Genomic DNA, 22244 nt, shown 5'->3' on the forward strand with positions numbered 1-22244 from the left:
TATTTTGTCTGTTTCAGATGAAGATAGCTGAGACAAGATTTGATCAATTTGGTACAGGTAGTTCTAAGGGTTGCGGAACATTTTTGTGCTTGAGTTAATAATTCTTATCTTTTCATTTTTTTGATGTTTTTGATTGACTGGAGGTGAGACTTGGTTCGTTAAATGTGATAGGGGTAGTCCTTAGGGGTCGTATTATATCGCTGTAGAGGTAGATATATTAACTGGAGTGTTTGAGAATTGCCTGGAGTGATTTCTTTTATTTACGTATTTTTAGGTTTTAGTTTAATGCAATTAAAACTGGATTCTTTAAATTTGATAGCGGTATTTCTTAGGTGTTGAGGAATATTGCTGTGAGAGTGGATATGTCTATTAGAGCTTTGGAAAGCTGTGTATGTAGATTATTTTTAATTTGAAATATTTTTTACAATTTCAATTGGTGGAAGGTGAGAGTTGGTTCGTTCAATGTGATAGGGGTAGTTCCTAAGGGGCCATGCTCTATTACTGTGAAGGTAAGTATATGAAATAGAAACTGGAAGAGTTGCGTTTGGTAATTATTTTTATTTTTAAATTCTTTTAGCGATTTTATTTGAAGACAGCTGTTACTCGTTTCGTGAAATGTGATAGGTTCAGTTCCTAGAGGTTCAGTAATATTACTGTAGAAATAGGTACATTAACTTGTGTAACGGTGTGGCGACTCACCTGTTATTGACCTTCCCCTAGCTCATAATATTACGAAAACAAAATAACAGACCGCGACAATTCCATCGGCGGCACAAGCTCAATTTAGAACCTAAATTAAAAGGTAGATTGTTTCGGATGGTGGTATGTAGAAAGAGAGTGGAGTTACGTTTTCGTTTGTTATTTAGGATAAAAAGAACTTCCATTCCACCTCACTTGGTCAAGCTGACCACACGTATCCACCACCGCGATACACGTGTCAAAACATGGAGCAGCCATCTTGCACCGACCGCCGTTTCACTTACCAGAAACCTGGTGCGACTCACAAGGAACAGTTCCAAAACTATAGCGGGAGAGGGCAGTACCTACCGGACTGATATTTCGGCAGCATATTTCCGTTTCGTGCCGGGCAGCGACGAGTTCAGATTTTGAATAGAAAAGACGTTAACCATACTGGGGGACGAATCCAGTTTATTTACCAAGATATGGAATGAAGGAAGGGACTTCAGGCTTCTGGAGTGAAGTTAGGCGTTCAGCTTTCACCCTTTCAGTATATCTTATCTTTTTTTCTTGTGGATTGACATTAAAGATTTTTGTTGAGAATTTGTGTGTGAATTTGGTATGGAGAAAACTTCAATATGTTACTAGAGTGAAGTAGAGCTTCCATTTTCAAGTAATTGAAAGAGTAGAGTAATATAAAGGACTGTTTCTAGAGTTTATTGTAAGCTTATACGTGTACTGCTGGAATAAATTACGTAATATGAAAGACCCTTCCTAAATAATGATAAGCCTGTTTGCGTTTAATTTTTAACTTTTTTAAAAGGGCTGTGTCAACGTCACTTTGACTGGCGGTGGAGTTCAGGCTAAATTTGATCGGCGGTGAATGAAGATGAAAAAATTATTTATTTATAAAATTTAATATATAATTATTTTTATAAACGTCCTTATGAAAGGAGAACTTAAAATAAATCTTATGTGATAACAAGAAGAAGTTTGACATTGCTCATAAGTGAAGCATTGTCGATTGAGAGTAAACAGGAAAATCAACGTGCGGGAATACAGAGAATTTATCGCTAATGTTACTTAAATGTTCCGTAGTTCAGTGGGAACTGTCAAATTATACATGAGGGGCCGTTGCTCGCTAAATTACGTCTCGACGTATGCGATGATTATTATTTTTTCTTAATTGGCCGTGACTACGCGTTCATATAAAATCATACGCATCAAAACATGATAGACGCCCATTCGAAAATGTAAAATTGCCCCCATCTATTAAATTCTTTGTTTTTTGCTTGTTGCGCCAATGACATACGCAAATATACGTTAGAATGGTTACATTTAGTTTGCGCATGTTTGCGTATTTTTATGCAGTCAAATTCAATCATAAATGGTCTTGAAATAGTCGCGCCGCCGACACACGCCACTAAAAATTGAGAATGGTGGAACGACGCGCCTGCGTGCTGAATACAAATGGGTATCGCTTCGGCGAGAAGCAATAATCGGCAGCGGCGCACTGTGGGATAAAATAAAAAAGAAAGCAGTTTTAAAATAACTTATAGAAGACCGAGTTTTCATTTCTTTATTAATAAAAAAGTTAAGCATTCAGTTTTAAAAAAACTTTGGCGGCCCGCCTTTTTAAAATATTGTTCGTTTGAGCATTTATTTTTAAGAAAATTCCAAGTGTAGATGTGTAAAAGGCAGGAAAAATCAGTTTTTTTGTTCAATTTTCCTTAGCTTATATGGCCAGCATTATTTCAGGATATTCACTTGACACTAAATTAATTTTAGATGACAACATTTTCACCACTAAACATCAGTGATGACATCATTTCAGGAAAATCAAGAGAAAAACGGTTTCTTACTTCCTTAAAATTTCGACACTGGGCATTTGTTTATCAAATTAATAAAAAATATCGAATTCTAAATTTTTATCTTGGAAAATCACTGACAACATAATTTAAACAAAAACTAAGAGAAAAGATATTAAAAATAGCGGATTAATTTATTTACAACAATTAACATTTACAGATAATAAGTTTTTTTACTTTTAAGCACATCCAGTCCAGTGACGGTAAACATAAGAAAAGAATTTCTATGATAAAATAAATAAATCGACTTTTTTTGCTATTTGTAATAACATGAATGCTTAAACTGACAAAAATCCAAAAATCAGGTGACATGTATTTCTTGAAAGCTGAATGCTTCATTTTTTTAATACTGGAATCCAAAATCGTTCAAGAATTTTTTTCCACAAGTTATTTTGAACCTCGATTTTTTATTTTATCCTACTCTGCTGCGTTTTCGTAAAGCGGAGGTGCAGACCTCTAACTTTTTAAAATACAAATATGTTAAATAAGCTCTTTAAAGTATCAAAAAGCGGGTTTCCACAAAAAAGGCCCAAAAGATTTTATTATTTTTGGACTCAAAATGAATGTAAGCCATTACCAAAGTGTAATCAAAAGAAAGCTGGGAGGTGCAAGCACCTTTTGGTGTACACACATTGAATTTTAGAAATTTCATCGAATTCGCAAATTTAGAGTGAATTGTTCCACATAAATTTACTAACAAAATAAGTTTACGTCCCTACAATGTTTCTAGATCAAAACGACTTTAAAGACGCCAACGAAATTTGGTTTTGATTTATCAAATGTGTGTTTATTTGAAAATCACCTACTATGTCGGCTATAATCAGTTTTTGACGGTTCAGCGCCTAAGATTACAGAAAACTTAAATATTAATTATTTAATTTATGTTAAACTTACAATCTTTGGTTTAAATGGTGGTTGTACTTCTCGATTTTCAATCTTCTCCCAATCAATGCGTCGAAAAAATCCATGAATTCGAACATCATCTTCGCCACGAAGTCCACATCCTAACCTCTTATTTGGATTTTTGGTAAGGAACTGAAAAAGTTGAAAATGATATTAGCAAAACATCATCTTTTGTATCAAGGTCTTATATTCTTTTACACTTCTAGTTCTTGAAGCAGGAGAGAAAAACCAGCCTGGATTCGAACAAGGATCTACCGTATTTTATATAGGATTACATTAACCGCGATAAACCTTTTTCCTATTATATACGTATTTCCAGGTCAATACACAACACCATTTAGTGGGACAGTATAACAAAAAAAATTTAAATCTTGGTACCACGCACTCAGTTTTAAAAATATAACATAATTTAAATTAAACTATATGTATCCTGTAGGGCGGAGTTGATTGAAATGCATTCAAAAGAAAGATAGGTGGCTAACTGGTTGAAAGTGAAGACACCGAAATTTCATCAGTGAGCCCCGTAGCCTCTACATCTATCCCCACAAGTCATGTGTTGCATAATAATTAAATAAATTTAAGCTTGTTCTTTTTATTTATCGGTGCTTTAAAACTATCGAAGAAGTCATTTTACTAAAAAGTACTTACTGATATTGATCTTTATTGTAATCGGAATTCATTTTTGAGTGGTGTGAGTTTTACAGCAAGTAATTAAATATTTGGCATTAAGTAGTTTTTTGCCCTACTGGTATAAATTCAAATAAATGCGGACGTAATCATTGTGTCAGACAATAAAAATCCCTAGAAGCATAATACAGATTCACGCAGGTAAACAATTTTTTCACAGAACTTTCTTTAAAACACTTAAAGGATCTTGGCATCTTGACTCTTGACAGGCTTCATTCTTATACGCCATGAACACTAATTCTTGTCAGCTGGAGCACCCCTCCGATGGTGTTTACGTGAACTAGGTTTCGAATTCATGACATTTCGGTAAAAAATGAATGTACATATACAAGCACATTGATATACACTGATGGCTGTAACGGGTGACAGATGAAAGGAGGCCTTAATGATTGCATTTAACTTTTTAGCCCCTTCCTCTTGGCAGTTAAATATTATTTGTCTAAATTACTTTAAAATGTTCTCCTTTATTAAATAATGGTTCACGGATGAACTGATTACTTATACGTGACTTTAATTTTTTAAGGCTGAACAAATTTTTATTTTCCGAATAAATTTTATACTTTTCAGAATACATTTTCATTATGAAAATAAGTTTACGTGATATCGAGTACGAAAAGCGTTTCTTTTATTTTTTGCAATTTCCATTCATGGATATAATTACCTTTAGGGTATCATTGTCAATTACTATTATTATTGTCTCCGTTCGTATTGCGGCCGTTTTTCCTTTCATGTACGGTTCAATTGCATTATTTGTTTTCGATAAAGATTGCCCTTAATGGTTTCGTTAGGTTGGAGTAACTCATAGTACACTACACCGTGCTGATCTTACCAAATACAGAGCAGAAGCTTCGATCCATGGATACTGTGTTTTCATGTTGGTATTGATGGTTGACCGGGATTAAACAACTATTTCCTACGGTTAGGGTTATCATAGCAAATCCAGTTCTCAACGCCAAGGAAAATACGATGAAAAAACCCCTTCCGATTTTGTCTTTGGAGTAGCTGTTCACAAGTGAAAAATCTCCTTTCCACGTCACTTGGTATTAGTCCATACGGCACCCATTTCCTTTGCTTTTGGAGCATTCCCAGGGCATGTAAGCGTCTAGAAATGGTTGAACGATCCATTCTCAATGATTTTACAAGCTCATCTTGCGTTTGACACGTGTCTTCACCGAGTAACGTCTGCCAATCCTCATCCTCGATTTTTTTCGGATGGCCTGAACGTTCTTCGTCCTCCGTGTCGAAATCACCACTTATGAATTTTCGAAATCAGTAATCAGTCGTTTTAATCGATGGAGTATAATTCCCGTAAGTTTCCAAAAGCAATCGATGAATTTCAGCAGCGCTTTTCTTTGAATTAAAAAAGAAAAGTAAAACTTCACAATTCGGTAAAACGAAACTTAATGAAAGCTAAGGCCACATAATGAGGCTTCGACATGCATATAGTAACGATATGCCTGGATGCGATATACCATAGAAAAAGTAACGCTATGTGTTCGAAGTCTAATAACACAGCCACACAAAAATCAAAAATCAAAAATCACCCTTCACGTCATGGTTGAGCAGTAACCTCAAAAAATGACGAAAAATCATGTACTGAGGTAAATAAATTTTCAAATAATGCCAGTGATGCAAATTTTCACTTCAAAAACATGTCGACAACTGCGAAGGATCAACCCTTGCCTAATATCAACTTATTTAATATAACTTTACCCAACAGAACCTAACCTCGCCTCACCTGAATTAACAGAAATTTATTGAACTACATGTAAAGCTCTAGAAGCATATTTTCCCAGTAGCAAATGTGTGCTACATCGAATGGGTCAACTCGAGCCTAACCTAGAAATAAATCTAATCTAGCCTAACCTGACCTAACCTCACGAAACACAATTAAACTGATTGTGTTGTCCTGTTGTGTTTGCGGTATCGTTTGAATCAGCTTGGGCCTAACCTGCAAAGAGGTCAAACCTATCCTAACCTAAAAACACCTGACCTAATCTAACCTAACTTCACGTAACACAAATAAACTCATTGTGTTGTCCCGCTGTGTTTCCGGTAACGTTTCATTCAGCTTCGCCTTAACCTACATAGAGGTTTAACCTATCCTAACCTAACAAAACTTGACATAACCTAACCTAGCCGAATGAAATTCAACCACACGTGTAGCTATGTAAGTGTACATTTCTCATTCTTAAATGTGTGCTATATTTAATAGGTTAACTCGATCTTAGCCAACAAATGAATCTAACTTAACAGAACCTAACGAAATTTTGCTTAACGCAACGCAACACAACTTAACTTAAGTGTTCCGTTGTAACACAATAAAATTCATTTCATTGTACTACAGGTGGTTAAAAATTTAGACGCAGATTCCTCATTTGAAGAAACTTAGAACTACAAGTAGAATTGACCCCATTTCAATTAACCTGACAATGTTTGTATCAATTAAAATGTAGAACTGTGACTTAAAGATGCAAATAAATAAGAGTTTTATTAAAAAATGTTTCTCTCTGCTTTTCTTAAACTTAAGGGATATATTTATACTATCTTTCGTGCATACATTTTATCTTGCTTTTTATCGTAATTAAATATATTTATAGACCTACTTCAGTCTATTTTCTGCCTGCTATAACGTGTCCTTTTTCTTCGAAGGAACGATGCAAAAGGTTACGCTTACGTTTAAGACCTACATTCGTTTCCCTTTTTAACATCCAGCAAAAATCAGCCATCATGACCTCGTCCCATCTACCCTGATATCGTTGTTCCATCACTTTCATGTCTTGATGAAAACGTTCCCCTTGTTCTTCGCTGAAATCACCAAAATTTGCTGGAAACTTATCCAGGTGGGAATCTAGAAAGTGAAGTTTTAAATTCATCAAGCAGCCTAACCTTTTGTAGTTTCTTATCATTTTCGCAACAATTTTCTCGTAATCTGGACTTTTTTTGTTACCGAGGAATTTTGCGTTTACTGCTTTAAAACTTTCCCAAGCGTCCATTTCAATTTTCGTCATGTGGCTCACGAAATTAGTATCTCTCGTCAATATTCGAATCTGTGGTCCATCCAAGACTCCTTCTTTCAATTTAGCGTCTGAAACATTAGGGAATTTAAGGGATATATACTTATAGTATTGTGCATCTTTGTCTAACGCCTTGACAAATTGCTTCATGAGCCCAAGCTTTATGTGGAGGGGTGGTAGTAAAATTTCTTCAGGATTAACGAGGCTTTGGTTGATGATATTGTGAGAATCAGGTTTGAATGAATCTCTTAAGGGCCAATGTTTTTTGCTGTAATGATTGGCTCGATCTCCTCTATTCCACAGGCATATAAAGCATGGCTCTCTCGTGAAAGCCGATTGTTGGCCTAATATTATTGTTATGATTTTGAAATCACCACATATTTGCCATTTGCGATTCGTGTAATTAACTTTTTCGAGAAGCATTTTAACATTGTTATTATCTTCTTTGATGACCGTTGAGTGAGCTATAGGGATAGGGGCGTAAGTATTCGTGTTATGCAGCAAAACAGCCTTAATGCTGCGTTTTGACGAATCAATGAAAAGTCGCCATTCTTCGTCTCTGTACACATTTTTCTTCAAGTGCTTCATTAGTCCGTTAACGTCAGTGCAGTACACTGAAGACGTCTCTTCGTCTTTAACGAAAAATTTTCTGAATTCTTTGTCCCTGTCGCGATAGAATGAAACTTTTGTATTTGGCTCTAGAAGATTTCTTCTTTTTAGAAATGAAGCGGCAAATTCAGCGCCCTCTTTCGGTAATCCAAGATCTCTAATAAAATCATTCAGTTCTAGTTGCGACACTAATATTGAAACCTTCAATTTCATTTTACGTACGCCATATTCGTCATCTTTTTCGTCATTTTCATCGAAATCATCAGAACTATTTCCTGTTCGATCACTGGTTTCACTACCGTCTCCATGACGTTGACTTTCAACTTACATTCTATCATCTTCTAAAGCGCTTAAATCAGTCTGGCGTGCATTTTTATTGATTTCAATTGCTCTTGTTACTGTGCACACATTAATGTACGAAATGTTGTTTTTATTTTTGGCGTTGAACCCTCTGACGGAATTCATGCAAAAGTAGCAATCCTTCGCAATAACGGGTTTTTCCATGTGGTTGGTGTAGAGTACTTGCGGTACATTTCGTTGTTTAAATTTTTTAGACGATACAACATAAGTCTGCAGGAATTGCAAATAACGTGAGGAACCTATTTTGTTTCTTGGCGCAGCAATTTACGGTCAAAACACTTTTCGTAAAGACTTTTCACTTCCTCGTCGATTGATTTTCGTAAACTGCCTACTTCATATTTACTGCAAATGTAACAGAATGAATCTGAGCTATTCATGCGGGCATGCGATTGAGAAATGCTCATGGTTTTTCTCCTTGTAGCATGAGTTTCTACACCAACCAAGTGATTCATTGATGAAGAGCTACGGTTGCATGATGACGACGTCGGAGAGCCCGCTTTCCGACCCTGACCAGACGCCGATACTGGGGTGTTTCCCTGCATCTTAATACACTTTTTACCTGTGTCTGCCATGACGGCATGAACGCCGTTTACCCAGGGACTCAGCCAATGTGGAACCGTTGCCCACCGTCACCACGTGGAGGTGCCCTGGTTACAGACACAGGCGAATAATGCTAGCAACAAGCGGTTACGAAACTCCAGACATTTACTGCTATTAATGTCAAAATATGAAAGTACGCAAGAACAGGGTTGCCAGCGTAATCGGTTAGGTTAGGTCAGGTTTTGTTAGGTTAGGATAGGTTAAACCTCTATGTAGGTCAAGCCGAAGTTGAATGAAACGGTACCGCAAACACAACGGGACGACACAATCAGTTTAATTGTGTTTCGTGAGGTTAGGTTAGGTTGGGTTAGGCCAGGTTAGATTTATTTCTAGGTTAGGCTCGAGTTGACCCATTCGATGTAGCACACATTTGCTACTGGCAAAATATGCTTCTAGAGCTTTACGTGTAGTTCAATAAATTTCTGTTCATTCAGGTTAGGTGAGGTCAGATTCTGTTGGGTAAAGTTATGTTAAATAACTTGACATCAGGCAAGGGTTGATCCTTCACAGTTGTCGACATGTTTTTGAAGTGAAAATTTGCATCAATGGCATTATTTTGAAATTTATTTGCCTCAGTGCATGATTTTTTGTCATTTTCTGAGGTTATGGCTCAACCATGACGTGATGGGTGATTTTTGATACCGAATTTGAATTCAGCGCCCCTAAATCCATAGGAATGCGTATGTCTTGTTACCAGATCCGCACACTTTTTTTTGTGTGGCTGTGTAATATATTATTATATTAACGTTATAAGTAGTAGCAGTAATCCTATAATGGACTATAATTTCTTATTGAAGTAGGAGAAGTTTTAGGCTCCAGAACCTACAATCATGGTTCCTTAAAGCAACCAATATCGATGCAACCGGCACGTATACGTCCAACACTCCTGATTTTTCTATCATGGTCGGTAAGAAATAACAGGAAATTTACGCAAGATACTTCGTACAACACTGTTTCTCAGAGTGCTAGAGAGTTAATATTATGATTATTTTATTCCAAAGGTTTACTCGGGTGAACCCGGTTATACCTCATAGCCACGGACTAAGTCAAGTGACTGATGAGATTTGGATGTTATAAGTCAAACCAATTCGATGCTTGAAACCTGCGCTGATGCTGTAGGTATACAATTACGACCGGCCCACAGTGGGCTGGATAAGGAATTACTATTCAAAATCACCTACAGCCTACAATTCTTAACTGATTTTCAATTTTCTTTAATAGACATAATCAGCGTTAGTTGCGCAAGAGTACGTATGGATTAAGATTTTTTAATTTTTATTATTTTCTGCTTATTACATAAGCAAACAAAGAGACAAAATGAGTCATTTTTCACTTATTATTTTTTATCTGTAAATAAATAATTCAATTAATTTCGTTACTTATGAAAATATATGTTAAAGCATCTTAGCAAAATAAATAATTACTGGGTTTTTGAATCTAATTGTTATAAACAAATTATATTAACAATAATGTCAACATCATGAATTGTTTTCTTGAAAAGTATATTTGTAAGTTGCATTTGCTTAATTTTATCGACAAAATTATACTTGTTCATGCCAATTTGTTTTCTGCCATAATTTGCTTTTTTTATAAACAAATGCATAGTTTGGTTATTTATGTGCAGAAAGTAATCGTTTTCTTCCTTATCGCCTTCAGTTTGTATTAGTGGTAATTATTAGTGATGCAGACATATCATCAATTTATAGACAGAAATTATTCGTTTTTGTTACTGATCGTCCTTAAAATATAGAAGTGATGATGTTTAAAGATAAACAATTGTCATTTGATATAATTTGTTTATTTTATAAACAAATTTATAAATTTAGGATTATAAATTTATGAACAAGTTTATTTTATAAACGAATTATATGAACAAATGCATATTTTGGACATTTATGGTCAGAAAGCCTTTTTTTTCTCTCTTGTCGCCTTCAAATTGTATTATTGGAGATTTTTACTGATACAGGCTTATGAATCGATAATTTTTGTTTATTTTCTAATCAAATTTTATAAATAAATGCATAGTTTGGCCATTTATAGAAAGAAAGTATCGTTTTCTCTTCCCGATCATCTTTAAGATATTTAAGTGGTGATGTTTAGTGATAAAGACTTGTGATTCGATATTATTTGTTAATTTCATAAACAAATTATAAAAACAAATGCATTGTTTGGACATTTATAAGTAGAAATTCATAGTTTTTCTCTCTTATCACCTTCAAACTATATCAGTGGTGATGTTGTGGGACGATTCAGAAGAATTAGCTTCCAAGTTGCACTTCTCAATCATTTCAAGAATTTCAGGATCCATTTCAACTTCATTCTTGCCCCTTTTCTGCCTTCAAGAGGCAATGAATAGATCAAATGATACAAGAAACTTGTGCATTAAATCTTCATTAGTAGAAACTCGAGAGCACTTTCGTGTGTTGAATTCTCTGAATCGCTTGAAATCTTTATTACGTGCTTCTGCAGCTTCTTCTGGATACTGTCCGATTGGAAGTAAAAAATGCTGCATAACCGTTGTTCCATCTAGCAACATTTTGTATAGTGTTAGAGACATAAAATACCATGGGTAAAGACTGACGTAGAATTGTGCAGTTTCAAATGCGAACTTGTTATAAAGAATGAGGGGAACTTTCGTGCTACTACTTGTCAACATTTGAAAAATTTGAGAAAACTTAACAAACAATTCTTTATTCACTCCTGTTATTACAGCAGCTAGGTCAGGATCCGCGAAAAATCTTCTGGCTGTGTTACCACTATTTGAGTTAGCAGTTCCATGCCATGGCTGATCTATGTTCAGACCAGTCCTTTCTATAAACTCCTTGCATATTCCAGTATGAGCAGCGTCCTTTTGCTTTTTTCCCTGCTCTGTCCTTGCACATCTAATTTGAAATGTAAAAGACAATCTGTATGTATTATACCATAGTCAATTTCATGTCAGTTCCGACTATGTACACGCCATTCGGTGAAGTGATCTTCGTTGGCTTCAATGTTTTGATTTGGCGTTTGATTTCTTGAATCTCTGTTTTTGTCATTTTCTTTGTCTCCTTGGCGAATATAAATGCTATTGGTATGCCTCGTCTAGGAGACCCGGGGTGAGGATTGCTCCAAATAATTGCTGAACTTTCACTTACCTTCAGGCATAATGGTACCATCGATATCGTAAACACTATCGTATCTGTCCATTGGAGGAAGTTTTAAATTAGGGTCTTTAAAAAGTCGTGTTATTGAGTTATCGATTAGAGACTGAAGTTTGATGCGAGCTTCTGCTTCTGTTATATGGACCTGCGCTTGCGATGGATAACATTCTTGTTTTGCTTTAGCAACTTCATAATACGAAGGATAGATATCCACATTTCGCGTTTTACCCTGAAATTGAATGACATTGTATTGATACGTAGATAACTTGGCATCTTCCATTAAAGCTAAAGCTTCTTCTGCAGAGTAACATTCTACTTCTTTATCTGAATTATAAAAAACATTATCTAAATCACCACTGGTATCGTTTAGAAGAGACACAATTGCATTAGCCTATTTTGTTCTTCCATTAGTTCTCAAATATTCGAAGAAATGCTTCTTCAATTTCGATTGCCGAATAAGGTCCCTCTATGGTCATCAAGCTGAGTCTCTATTTTGCAGCTAAAATTTTAGTAAAGCTTTCCGTACTCAATCTTCTTCCAGGACTTCTCTTCAGCTGTTGAAACTCTACATAGAAATCTGAATGAAGCCACTTCTCAAACTTCATTTTAAATTTGCTTTTAATAGCAAAAGGTGGCTTCCACTTCTGATGGAAATGTGTAAGAAAGTGTCTGTTCAGATATCTGCCAACTATTTCCAAGCGATCATCATCAAGACTGTATTTCGCTTACAAATAATTTAGCAACTTTTTCGTGTCTTTAATGTCATTTTCGACAAGAAAGTAGAAAAATAACTCTCTTGGAGACTTTAAAAGAGTCCATTTTGTAAATAGCTATTGGCAATAAATTTTGAATTACTTAACAAATTGAAAAGTAGTTTTAAAACGAAATATATTTTAGCCACCCTCACCAAAATTTACGTAGAACATCACTCTACTTTAAACTCGTATTTGTTTGCAATATTTGTTTACAAAATTAACAAATAATATTGAATGACAAGTCTTTATCACTAAACATCACCACTTATATATTTTAAAGATGATCGGGAAGAAAAAACGATACTTTCTTTCTATAAATAGCCAAACTATGCATTTCTGAAATAAAATTTGCTTATAAAATAAATAAAGATTATCGATTTATAAGCCTGTATTACTAAAAATCTCTAATAATACAATTTAAAGGCGACAAGAAAGAAAAAATGACTTTCTGACCATAATTGTCCAAAATATGCATTTTCTCATATAATTTGTTTATAAAATAAACAAATTATATCAAATGACAATTTTTTATCTTCAAAAATCACCACTTCTATATTTTAAGGACGATCAGTAAAAAAACGAATAATTTCTGTCTATACCCTGGCGGACCGAAGGAACCGAATGGAGCCTCTACAAAGTACCCGTTAATACCCCATTGGGTCCTCATTCGGTTCCTTTTTAAAAAACTCGAAAACAGCAAAATGAACTTTTAAATGATTGAAATTCGGATTCTACGTTAAAATTCCCTATAGAAACTCACGGAATAATAGCAATAATCGTATAATGCCTGTCGACTGCTACTTTTTAACGTTTTGCTGTTGCCAAAAAAACCATTCCGATTATTCCGTGACCTTTTATAGGGAATTTTAACGTAGAATCCGAATTTCAACCATTTAAAAGTTGATTCTTCTGTTTTTTCTAGTTTTTTAAAAGGGAACCGAATGGGGTATTTATGGGTACTTTGTAGAGGCTCCATTCGGTTCTTATGGTTCGCCAGGGTAAATGGACAAACTTTGCATTTGTTTTATAAAATAAACAAATAATGTCGCATGACATGTCTGCATCACTAATAATTACCACTAATACAAACTGAAGGCGATAAGAAAGAAAAGCGATTACTTTCTGCACATAAATGACCAAACTGTGCATTTGTTTACATAATTTGTTTATAAAAAAGCAAATTATAGCAGAAAACAAATTTTCATGATAAAATATCATTTTGCCGATGAAATCAAGCAAATGCAACTTACAAATATACTTTTCAAGCAAACAATTCATGATGTTGACATTATTGCTAATATAATTCGTTTATAACAATTATTATATACGAAAACCCACTGAATATTTATTTCTCTAAGATCCTTTGACATATATTTTCATGAAGAACGAAATTAATTGAATCATTTATTTACCGATAACAAATAATAAGTAAAAAATGACTCATTTTGTCTCTTTTTTCGTTTATGTAAAAAACAGAAAATAATACAAAGTTGAAAATCTAACCCATAAATGCTCTTGCGCAACTGTCGCTGATTATTTCTATTAAAGAAAATTGAAAATCGGTTAAGAATTGTAGGCTGTAGGTGATTTTGAATAGTAAATTCCTGATCGAGCCCACTGTGCGACCTCTGGATGTTTTCTTAGAGCTCCCATCTCTTGGAGCTACCATCTGTTATTATTATTATTAATATTATTATTTCCATGTTATCATTCTCATTGTAATTTGCATTCTTATTGCAACTCTTATTTCTGGTATTCTTCCGCTGATAGTATCATTTACTATTACAAACTATTATTGTGTTTAGGTCATCAATTTAATTTTTATTGTACTCTTATTCCAATAATTCTTATATATGATATTCACCGGTATGCCTCTCATTTATTATTGCAATTATTATTATTGTATAGTATCATTCCTGTTTGTACTTTATGTAATATTTTATATTTATGCTTACGGTTATCGCATAATGTTAAATGCTTTAGTCACCGTTACTCTTCTCTTTAGTCTTTAAATGATTATTATAATATTTTGTTTCATTCTACTATAATATAAGCCTGTTTCATTATAGTATAATATTATAATAATTACATTTTTCTGCAATAATATTAATTTAGTATTAAGATGTAAGAATTAATGTAGCTCTAAGATGTGGAGAAACGAGGCAAAAAGGACAACATGCATAACAGAAAAGCGATGAATATTTTCATCTGTTGAGGCATCCCACCATTCTATAGAGTAAAAAAAACAAGGAAAACAGTGAAAAGCGATTCCCGCTTCCATCAGGTCAGGAACAAATGGCCGTGTCTTATACTTGTGATTATTTTTTGGTGCTCCAGGAGACCGCTGATTATTGGTTGGAAGGATTCGGATTCCAAGCAAACGAAACAGTTCTGAAGAATTCAATCTATGCAGCTGAGAACTCACTGGGACTCCGGCAGAGAAAGAGATGTTACGGCGACGCGAGGGACTACCTACATCCTCGATTAGAAAAGTAATGGTCGGACCAACATCCTAACATACACTTCTACAGGGAGCGAAAAGTCTGCTTCGCATGCCTAAGAAGCCTTGAGACTCAAAAACCGGGATACCGAAATGCAGAAGCAAGGAATTTTATAATAAAGAAGTAGCTCTCGCTTCTATGATCTCCTTCCCTTACAGTGAACCTTCCTCCTCTGATAGTTCCACGACCCCCCTTACCCGAGAACAGACTAACTGCAATAATACTTCCCTCCATTTAGCCGCCATCTCGCTTTTCTCTACATAAACGTCGTCTACTTCCTTCCACATAACCGCTATCTTACTCCCTACCTGTCACTGCAGAATCGCATACAATATATCCCTCCTTGCGCTTTACCATAGAGAAATCTTCTTTACAGACAGAAGCTATTTGCTTGGTTCATTAATTTATTCTCAAAACAGTATACCAAATCTAGGAAAATTCGCCTAGCTCATATCTCAGTGCATTCGTCGTCTTTTAATGTTCCGGGAATATATTTTTATGGCGTCAAGTGTACCCATCATACAGTGTACGATGCGGACTTCTTCACACTGAAAAGTGAGCCTCACCTACTCGAACACCGGCAGACATTTTTAGCCAGGTTGTGATGTGTGTTTGTGTTCATAACTCGAAAGCGACTAGCGACCACCGAGTGATATACCCCTCTTCATGGAGGCCCGTCGCAAGAAGTTCGCTGACTCTTTTTCGAGTCTTCTCAAAGTCCATTAAAGATCCCCACATAATGCTCTTCCTAACGTTGATCCTCTGTCTTTGGAAGTAACAACTTCTTTTAAAGGAAACTACATCTTGAGTTGGGCTCCGAATAACTAAAGTCCCGGTAGAAATACATAGACAAATTTTTTATTTGTACCGGCACAGGGATCGAACTCCGGATCGCTTGCTCGGAAACCTGATATGTTATCACCTGAGCCACCGAGGCTCTTTATTTTCACCGAAAATCTCCCATCCAATCCTATACTGACTTCCTTTTATAGTTTAAGCGAGTTTCACGAGAGTAATCTTTTAAAACTTTAGAGAATATATTTATTATTGCGCTTAATATTTGATAATGCACCTCTCCACAATAGTATAATGTGTATTGAATGAGAGGTTAAGGCTATTTCACATGAATCGATCACATATCTCCGACTCGATGCACTCAATATGTTGTCTTGTGAGAGACCTTTCCAATTAATAGGATAGGTGGGATTTTCGATTATCGAGAGATCTGTAAAATCAGAGATAAATGCAAAACAATAAGTCCGATTAAGGTTAATCAACCAACTTCTTAACCATATTCTTGATATTTTAACAGTTCTTTTCCAAAGCTTAACCCGGATTTATCCAGTTGTACGTGTCAACGTCTAATTTCAAAGAAGTATTTTCATTTCGCAATTATTCTAAATGAGCTGAATTTTTGCTAAGTACTTTTATATTGTATGCTGAAAAACTAAAGAAATTTAAGTAATTCTCAGCCTTGTGGTATTTTTTTAATAATTCAATATAGCGGCAAAAATCATATTTTTTAAATTTCTTTTGATTTTTGTGAAAATTGTTAGTTTTAGTGAAAAATACCCAAATCGAAAAATGTGCGGCTTTTATTTTGCACAAATTCGGCACTTTCGACTTTTATGTATGGTTAAACCTTTATTTTTAAAAGGAGGTGAAAGAATGATTTTTTACAAAACTATTGTTGTTTTATTTAGTAATTATTTTTGATACTAATGAACCTAAATTTTGCATATAAGCATTTTTATAGATTACCTACCACCTCATATATAGAAAGGACCCTTCCGGCTATATAGATATATCTGCGTAAGTGTTAATTCATGTCGTTAATCACATGCACAGAACAATCCCTAAATATATACACATACAGCAATAAGCTATTAATGCTTCGTCTTCTGTAGAGAAAAAAACAGGTCAAACCTTTTTTGGGCAATAACAAATAATTGACTGTATAAGTCAATATGTGGGTATGGGTGAATACTCGGGCCGATGCAACCATCGCTGTGAGTGGCGACACAACTCGATATGTTAATATAGTATGAAAAAAGGACCTAAATTCGTTGTGGCATTGTCTTAAAATAAAGAAGGATAGTGTGGCCCAAAAAATGAACTCATGTTCTGAATCTACGCTCCTTGTTCACCTCAGGCGCAATCATTCTATAATCCTCAGATTTGTTTTTTTGCCTTTGACATCTGAATACCTAACTCTTAGCTAGCAGTGTCGATAACCGGGAGGGTATAATATATTTGCGAAAGATGCAATATAGAGACGCGGAATTTCAATTAATCCTCCATATATTATAATAATAATATCAATTGTCTTTAAACTATTGAAAACTTGAATGTTTATTTTCCGATTTGTCATTGTTGACAACATGAAAGTTTTTTTTCAATTCTGAAAAGAATTGATGCAATTTAAGAGTTGTTTATGTGTAACAACCACACTCAAGTCGGGATTTAATATAGCGCGATTTACGGCCTTGGTCAGCTGAATTCATTAACCACGAGCTTGTAGGGAGAGGAAGAAATAATCGATTCAAGCTAAACATGTTTAAAACTTTGCCTGAACCTCCTTCTCTATTTTTAGGTTATGTCACAACCAATTTAGGTCCTAACGTGTATTATAACGTGTATTATATAGTTTTTTTTTTTATAATGTTTAAAAACAGTTTGACCTATTTTTATCTCTTCATAAGAGAAAAAGCTTTCGATGCCTCTAAAAATGGCTGTATGATCGCCAGTCCTAAATTTGGAACAGTTACTGCCTGGGACTTCATCAGTGCATAGCGAAAGGAACAAAAATATCAGAAAAACCTTCTTATTATAATTTTATTATTATTTTTAATATTATATATAACAATTATTATTTTATAAGGCATTGTAATATGCAGTTTTCGTTAAAAAGCAGCTGGAAAAATATTCTTTATTGAACATTTTACTTTTTAAACATTAAACCTATTGAAATATTAGATATTTGCTCCGACATCGATTTTCTTCTTTACAATTTTTAATGTGCAAAGATTTGGATTTAAATTAATTATCCTTCCCGTTAAAAAACTAACCTAAGAGACAGAAAGGCTAAGGAATTGAAGTCCAGTTTTTTCTTACTGCTACGTCCATTTTCTCCTTCAGAATTTTTGACTGGCATTTACTGAAATTAAGTGTGGCATTCAATAGACCTTCCTCAGGATCTATGCAAAAAGCTTCAACTAAAATTTAATCAAATTCAATATAACATTGAATAAACCGTTCTTAAGGTCTATGCGAAAATCAGGATTCAAATTAATTAGCCTTCCCACTGAAAACTGCCCCAAAAGTCAGAAATGCTAAAGAATTAAAGTCGAGTTTTTTCTCACTGCTACGTAGATTTTCTACTTCAAAATTTTTACTGGCATTTAGTGAAATTAAGAATGGCATGCAATAGACCTTTCTCAGGATCTATGCAAGAATCTGCATTTCAATTAATTAGTTTTCGTGCTAAAAACTACGCCAAGAGTAATAAATGTTAAGGAATAGATTTCGGTCACTTTTTTACTGCTACATCGATTTTCTCTTTTACAATTTTTAACTATAATTTACTGAAATTAAATATAACATTAAATAGACCTATCTCAAGATCTGTTCAAAAATTTGTATTTAAATTAATTAGTCATTCCACTAGAAACTAGCCCATGAATTGGAAATGCTAAGGAATAGATTTTGACCCCTTTCTTACTAGCACGTCAATTCTCTCCTTTGCGATTTTTAACTGACATTTACTGAAATTAAGTATGATATTGAATAGAGCTTTCTTAAGATCTGTACAAAAATCTGGGTGCTAATTAATTAAACTTCAAAATTTTGGCTTACCTGAAAGCGCATTTGTGTAATTGCCCCCTAAAGTTTCATGGATACCTGCATTGCGCAATTCCTATGTAGATTCTTATATCGACGGAGCAAGCATCGAACAAGCAAGCACGAGCGCCTGTTTCCATCAAAGTCAAAGTAGTATAGCCACAAGCCGCTTAAGAACCCTTACAGGAAACATGGAATATCAGCCCACCTCAGGTAGACAGTGAGGACAGCGATGTCAAGGAAATTCACAGAATGATTCCGTTGGATTAGAAGAAATCATTAAACAAGCTTCATAAATCTATTTTAGAACATGAATCCTGTTTCTGAGATAATGGAAGTCTAGGCTTCGTTGTGCACATTCCTTGCATTCATCTTTCTACAGGTGAAATAATGTTCTCCTCCAATTATGGATCTTTTATGACGACAATCACTCTTCAAAAACTCCTTGCCTTATGTAGCATCAGCAACGCGGTCGACAGCTTTCGCAAAGACAACGAATGGGGAGGAAAACAAGAATTTCAATTGCGATGATTACAGCATCCCGAAGTTTTCCACGAGATAATATTGCCCTCACTCATCTAAAAACTCAACTTTGATGTACGTACATATATCCCCCTACATCCCAGCACACGAAAGAAACTACGCAAGTAACAAAATGCAAGTATTTACGAGACTGTGTTGAAATTTTAAACAGTCTTCGCAATTCAAGTGTAATAATTTCAGATATGATAAAGTTTTGCTAGGGATAGTATGATGAATGAAAAATTATTTATAACCTGAAATATATTTTAAAAACATTTAGTGATGCTTTCGATGTTATTTCAACAGGGTGGTGTTTGATCCTACCTCACACTTTTTAAAAGTTTCAAATTTGTTTATTTATTTATGAAAGATTAATCCCATGCATATTTGATTTTTTACTTTTTTATGAATATTAAAGCTCCTGCTTCTATTCTGGAACTCAGTATTTTAAGTTAGTTAGCGTTTATACTGATCTTCCAATGAAAGTGACTAAACTTTCAATTTTCCGTTCTCCTTGAAGCCTTTCATATTATGTAAGCGTTGTCCTTCATACGACACAATTTATTAAGTATAAACATTTATCTACATAACAACAAATTACATTACATCGCTTAAGGTTCGGTTCATTACACAGGCCTGTAAATAATGGGGTCATGTCAGTTGTTGGAAAGTGTAGGGTCATTTCCGAAGTAATTTTTTACATAGGATCCGAATCCGAAGCCAGAAGTCGCCCATGAAGTCAGGATTTTAAGATATTTGAAGTTATGTCTGCCTCAAAGTATTTAAAGCAAATGCTCAAAACATAATGAGACATATCTCGTATTTTCAAATTGGCGTAACTTGGTAAAGAAAACTTGTAACAGAATTTTGCCCATGATTGCCCTTATGAATAGTGTCAAGAAACCAGTAAAACGAACATTTGAGTTTGAGAAACGGAAATTTGCACCTGTTTTCCACCTAAACCCAAATCTTTTGCTCTGTTTTTGGCTGCAATATCCAGACGCGTAAAAGTCCGGAATTGATGTTTCACTACCTTCTAAAATCCGCTATGACAATTAAATATATAAATAAACTTGGACAAATTGAACTAGTCGACAGAAGAAGTATTTAAATAGTTTTCTTTAATACTTTCAATCCCATTCTAATTGTATACAGTCACAAACTTACACGTTACCCTCCTATATTTACTGCCCTCATTTGCGTGCCCTCACCCTTTCCCACAATTCTTGGGTATACCTCCAGGAATCTTCATTTTTTCTCTTTACCCCTGATACGTTCCAGTATAGCACCTTTAACACTCCTCTTTGCTAATTTACATTTTCTTATCCACTTTTATTTTTTTATATCCTACCTTCGCCACCCACCCTTCACTCCTCTTCCTCCTAGAATTGTCGTTTAGCATTCTCTGCACATTGCTATACCTCCTTGTCAAATCTTAACCGAAGAAAACCTTCTTGTCCTTTATCCTATTTTTGCTTTGCATTAACCCTAACTTTTCTTCGCAGCACCTCCATTCTACAACCGTCACTTTATTTTCGTTTCTCTCCTCCAGCCTAACCTTCCCTACCTTGCCTTTAACCCACCCTATGCTCTGTAACAGAGCTTCTACCCCTTCATTTTTTCTAGCTTTTCAGCTTCAATTCTCTTATCTTAACATTATTTCTCCTATCTACTTTCTCTCTATTCTCAAGTCCGTATGCCCGTATGCTTTCCCTATCCCCTCTCTCCTCCTTTTCATTGCTACGTTCTAATACTTGTAGGACTAAAAACCTTCATCTAAAAAAACTACCAACGAACAGCAGACAATGGAGAGCATATCCAATACTATGCTTTCTGAGAGGAATAATCGGCCCTGTTGCAGGACTTGTTACCTTTTATTGTCATCAAATACTAGACGTAAAACTTAAAGAGGTGAATGATGCGCAGTGGAATTTTCTCCCCTCATTGGACAGCAAACCCATGTCTGGAGAACTAATCTTGAGCATATACATCGGAAAATACAAAATCAATAAATACAGTTAAATCAGAATAAATCCTTCTCTGATATCTAGGAAACAAGCAGAAATTCTATATCGGGACATTCAGGACCATGCTTTCAAACTTATTTTTCCTAAGAGAAGACTAGAAAAACTTGTTAAGGTGATCTTCTGCTCGACTCAACAGAATATACGCTTAAAAGACGAATTTAGATAAGAAAATTAGGAATAGTTCAACTAGCTTCAGGGTGTATTCCGAAAACAGGGTCCAAAATTCGAATCAGTCTTTCAATGCACCGACATCCTACAGAATTCATTTACGAGCCAATTCTGTATTTAGATCTACCAAAAATATCTCCTATCATTGGAAATAATGACAACAAGATTAACATCACGGAATCAACTTTTTTTAGAATGAAAAGCTTCATTTTGTCACCGGCAATGGAAATAAAGAGAAATCGTGCAATCAAGTATGCATTTAGGTCATAATTTTAATTTGACCTTGAAATAATCATGAAGGTCGTCAAGGTTATCCCCATGGTTAAAACAAAATTCATATTCATAACATACAGATTAAGCCTAAGCGACCTCGAAACCCCCTTGGGTAATGTTTTCCGTTAAAGCTAAAAATTGACCTTTGCATCCGAACTAAGTGTATATTTGAATCCCAAATTTTCCGTTCTTTCGATGACCGGTGTCGAACCTTAAAACAACCATCAAGGTCAAAACTAAGGTTACCTTTGTGAAAAATAGCTCACTTAAAAACATAAAGGCCTGTTACGCTACTT

At 34.8% G+C, this 22244-nt stretch overlaps 1 protein-coding gene across 11 annotated transcripts in view; it reads right to left on the reverse strand.

Moving 5' to 3' along the window:
* Positions 1 to 22244, reverse strand: part of LOC117167579 (protein kinase C, brain isozyme) — a 1572697-nt gene that overhangs the window by 174152 nt on the left and 1376301 nt on the right. For all 11 annotated transcript variants that reach the window (XM_033352622.1, XM_033352629.1, XM_033352624.1 and 8 more), the window contains one exon: positions 3441 to 3581. In XM_033352622.1, coding sequence (XP_033208513.1) covers positions 3441 to 3581 — 141 coding nt within the window. The remainder of the gene's footprint in view (positions 1 to 3440; positions 3582 to 22244) is intronic.

Source organism: Belonocnema kinseyi, chromosome 2, assembly GCF_010883055.1.
Source record: "Belonocnema kinseyi isolate 2016_QV_RU_SX_M_011 chromosome 2, B_treatae_v1, whole genome shotgun sequence".
Taxonomy (NCBI): Eukaryota; Metazoa; Arthropoda; class Insecta; order Hymenoptera; family Cynipidae; genus Belonocnema; species Belonocnema kinseyi.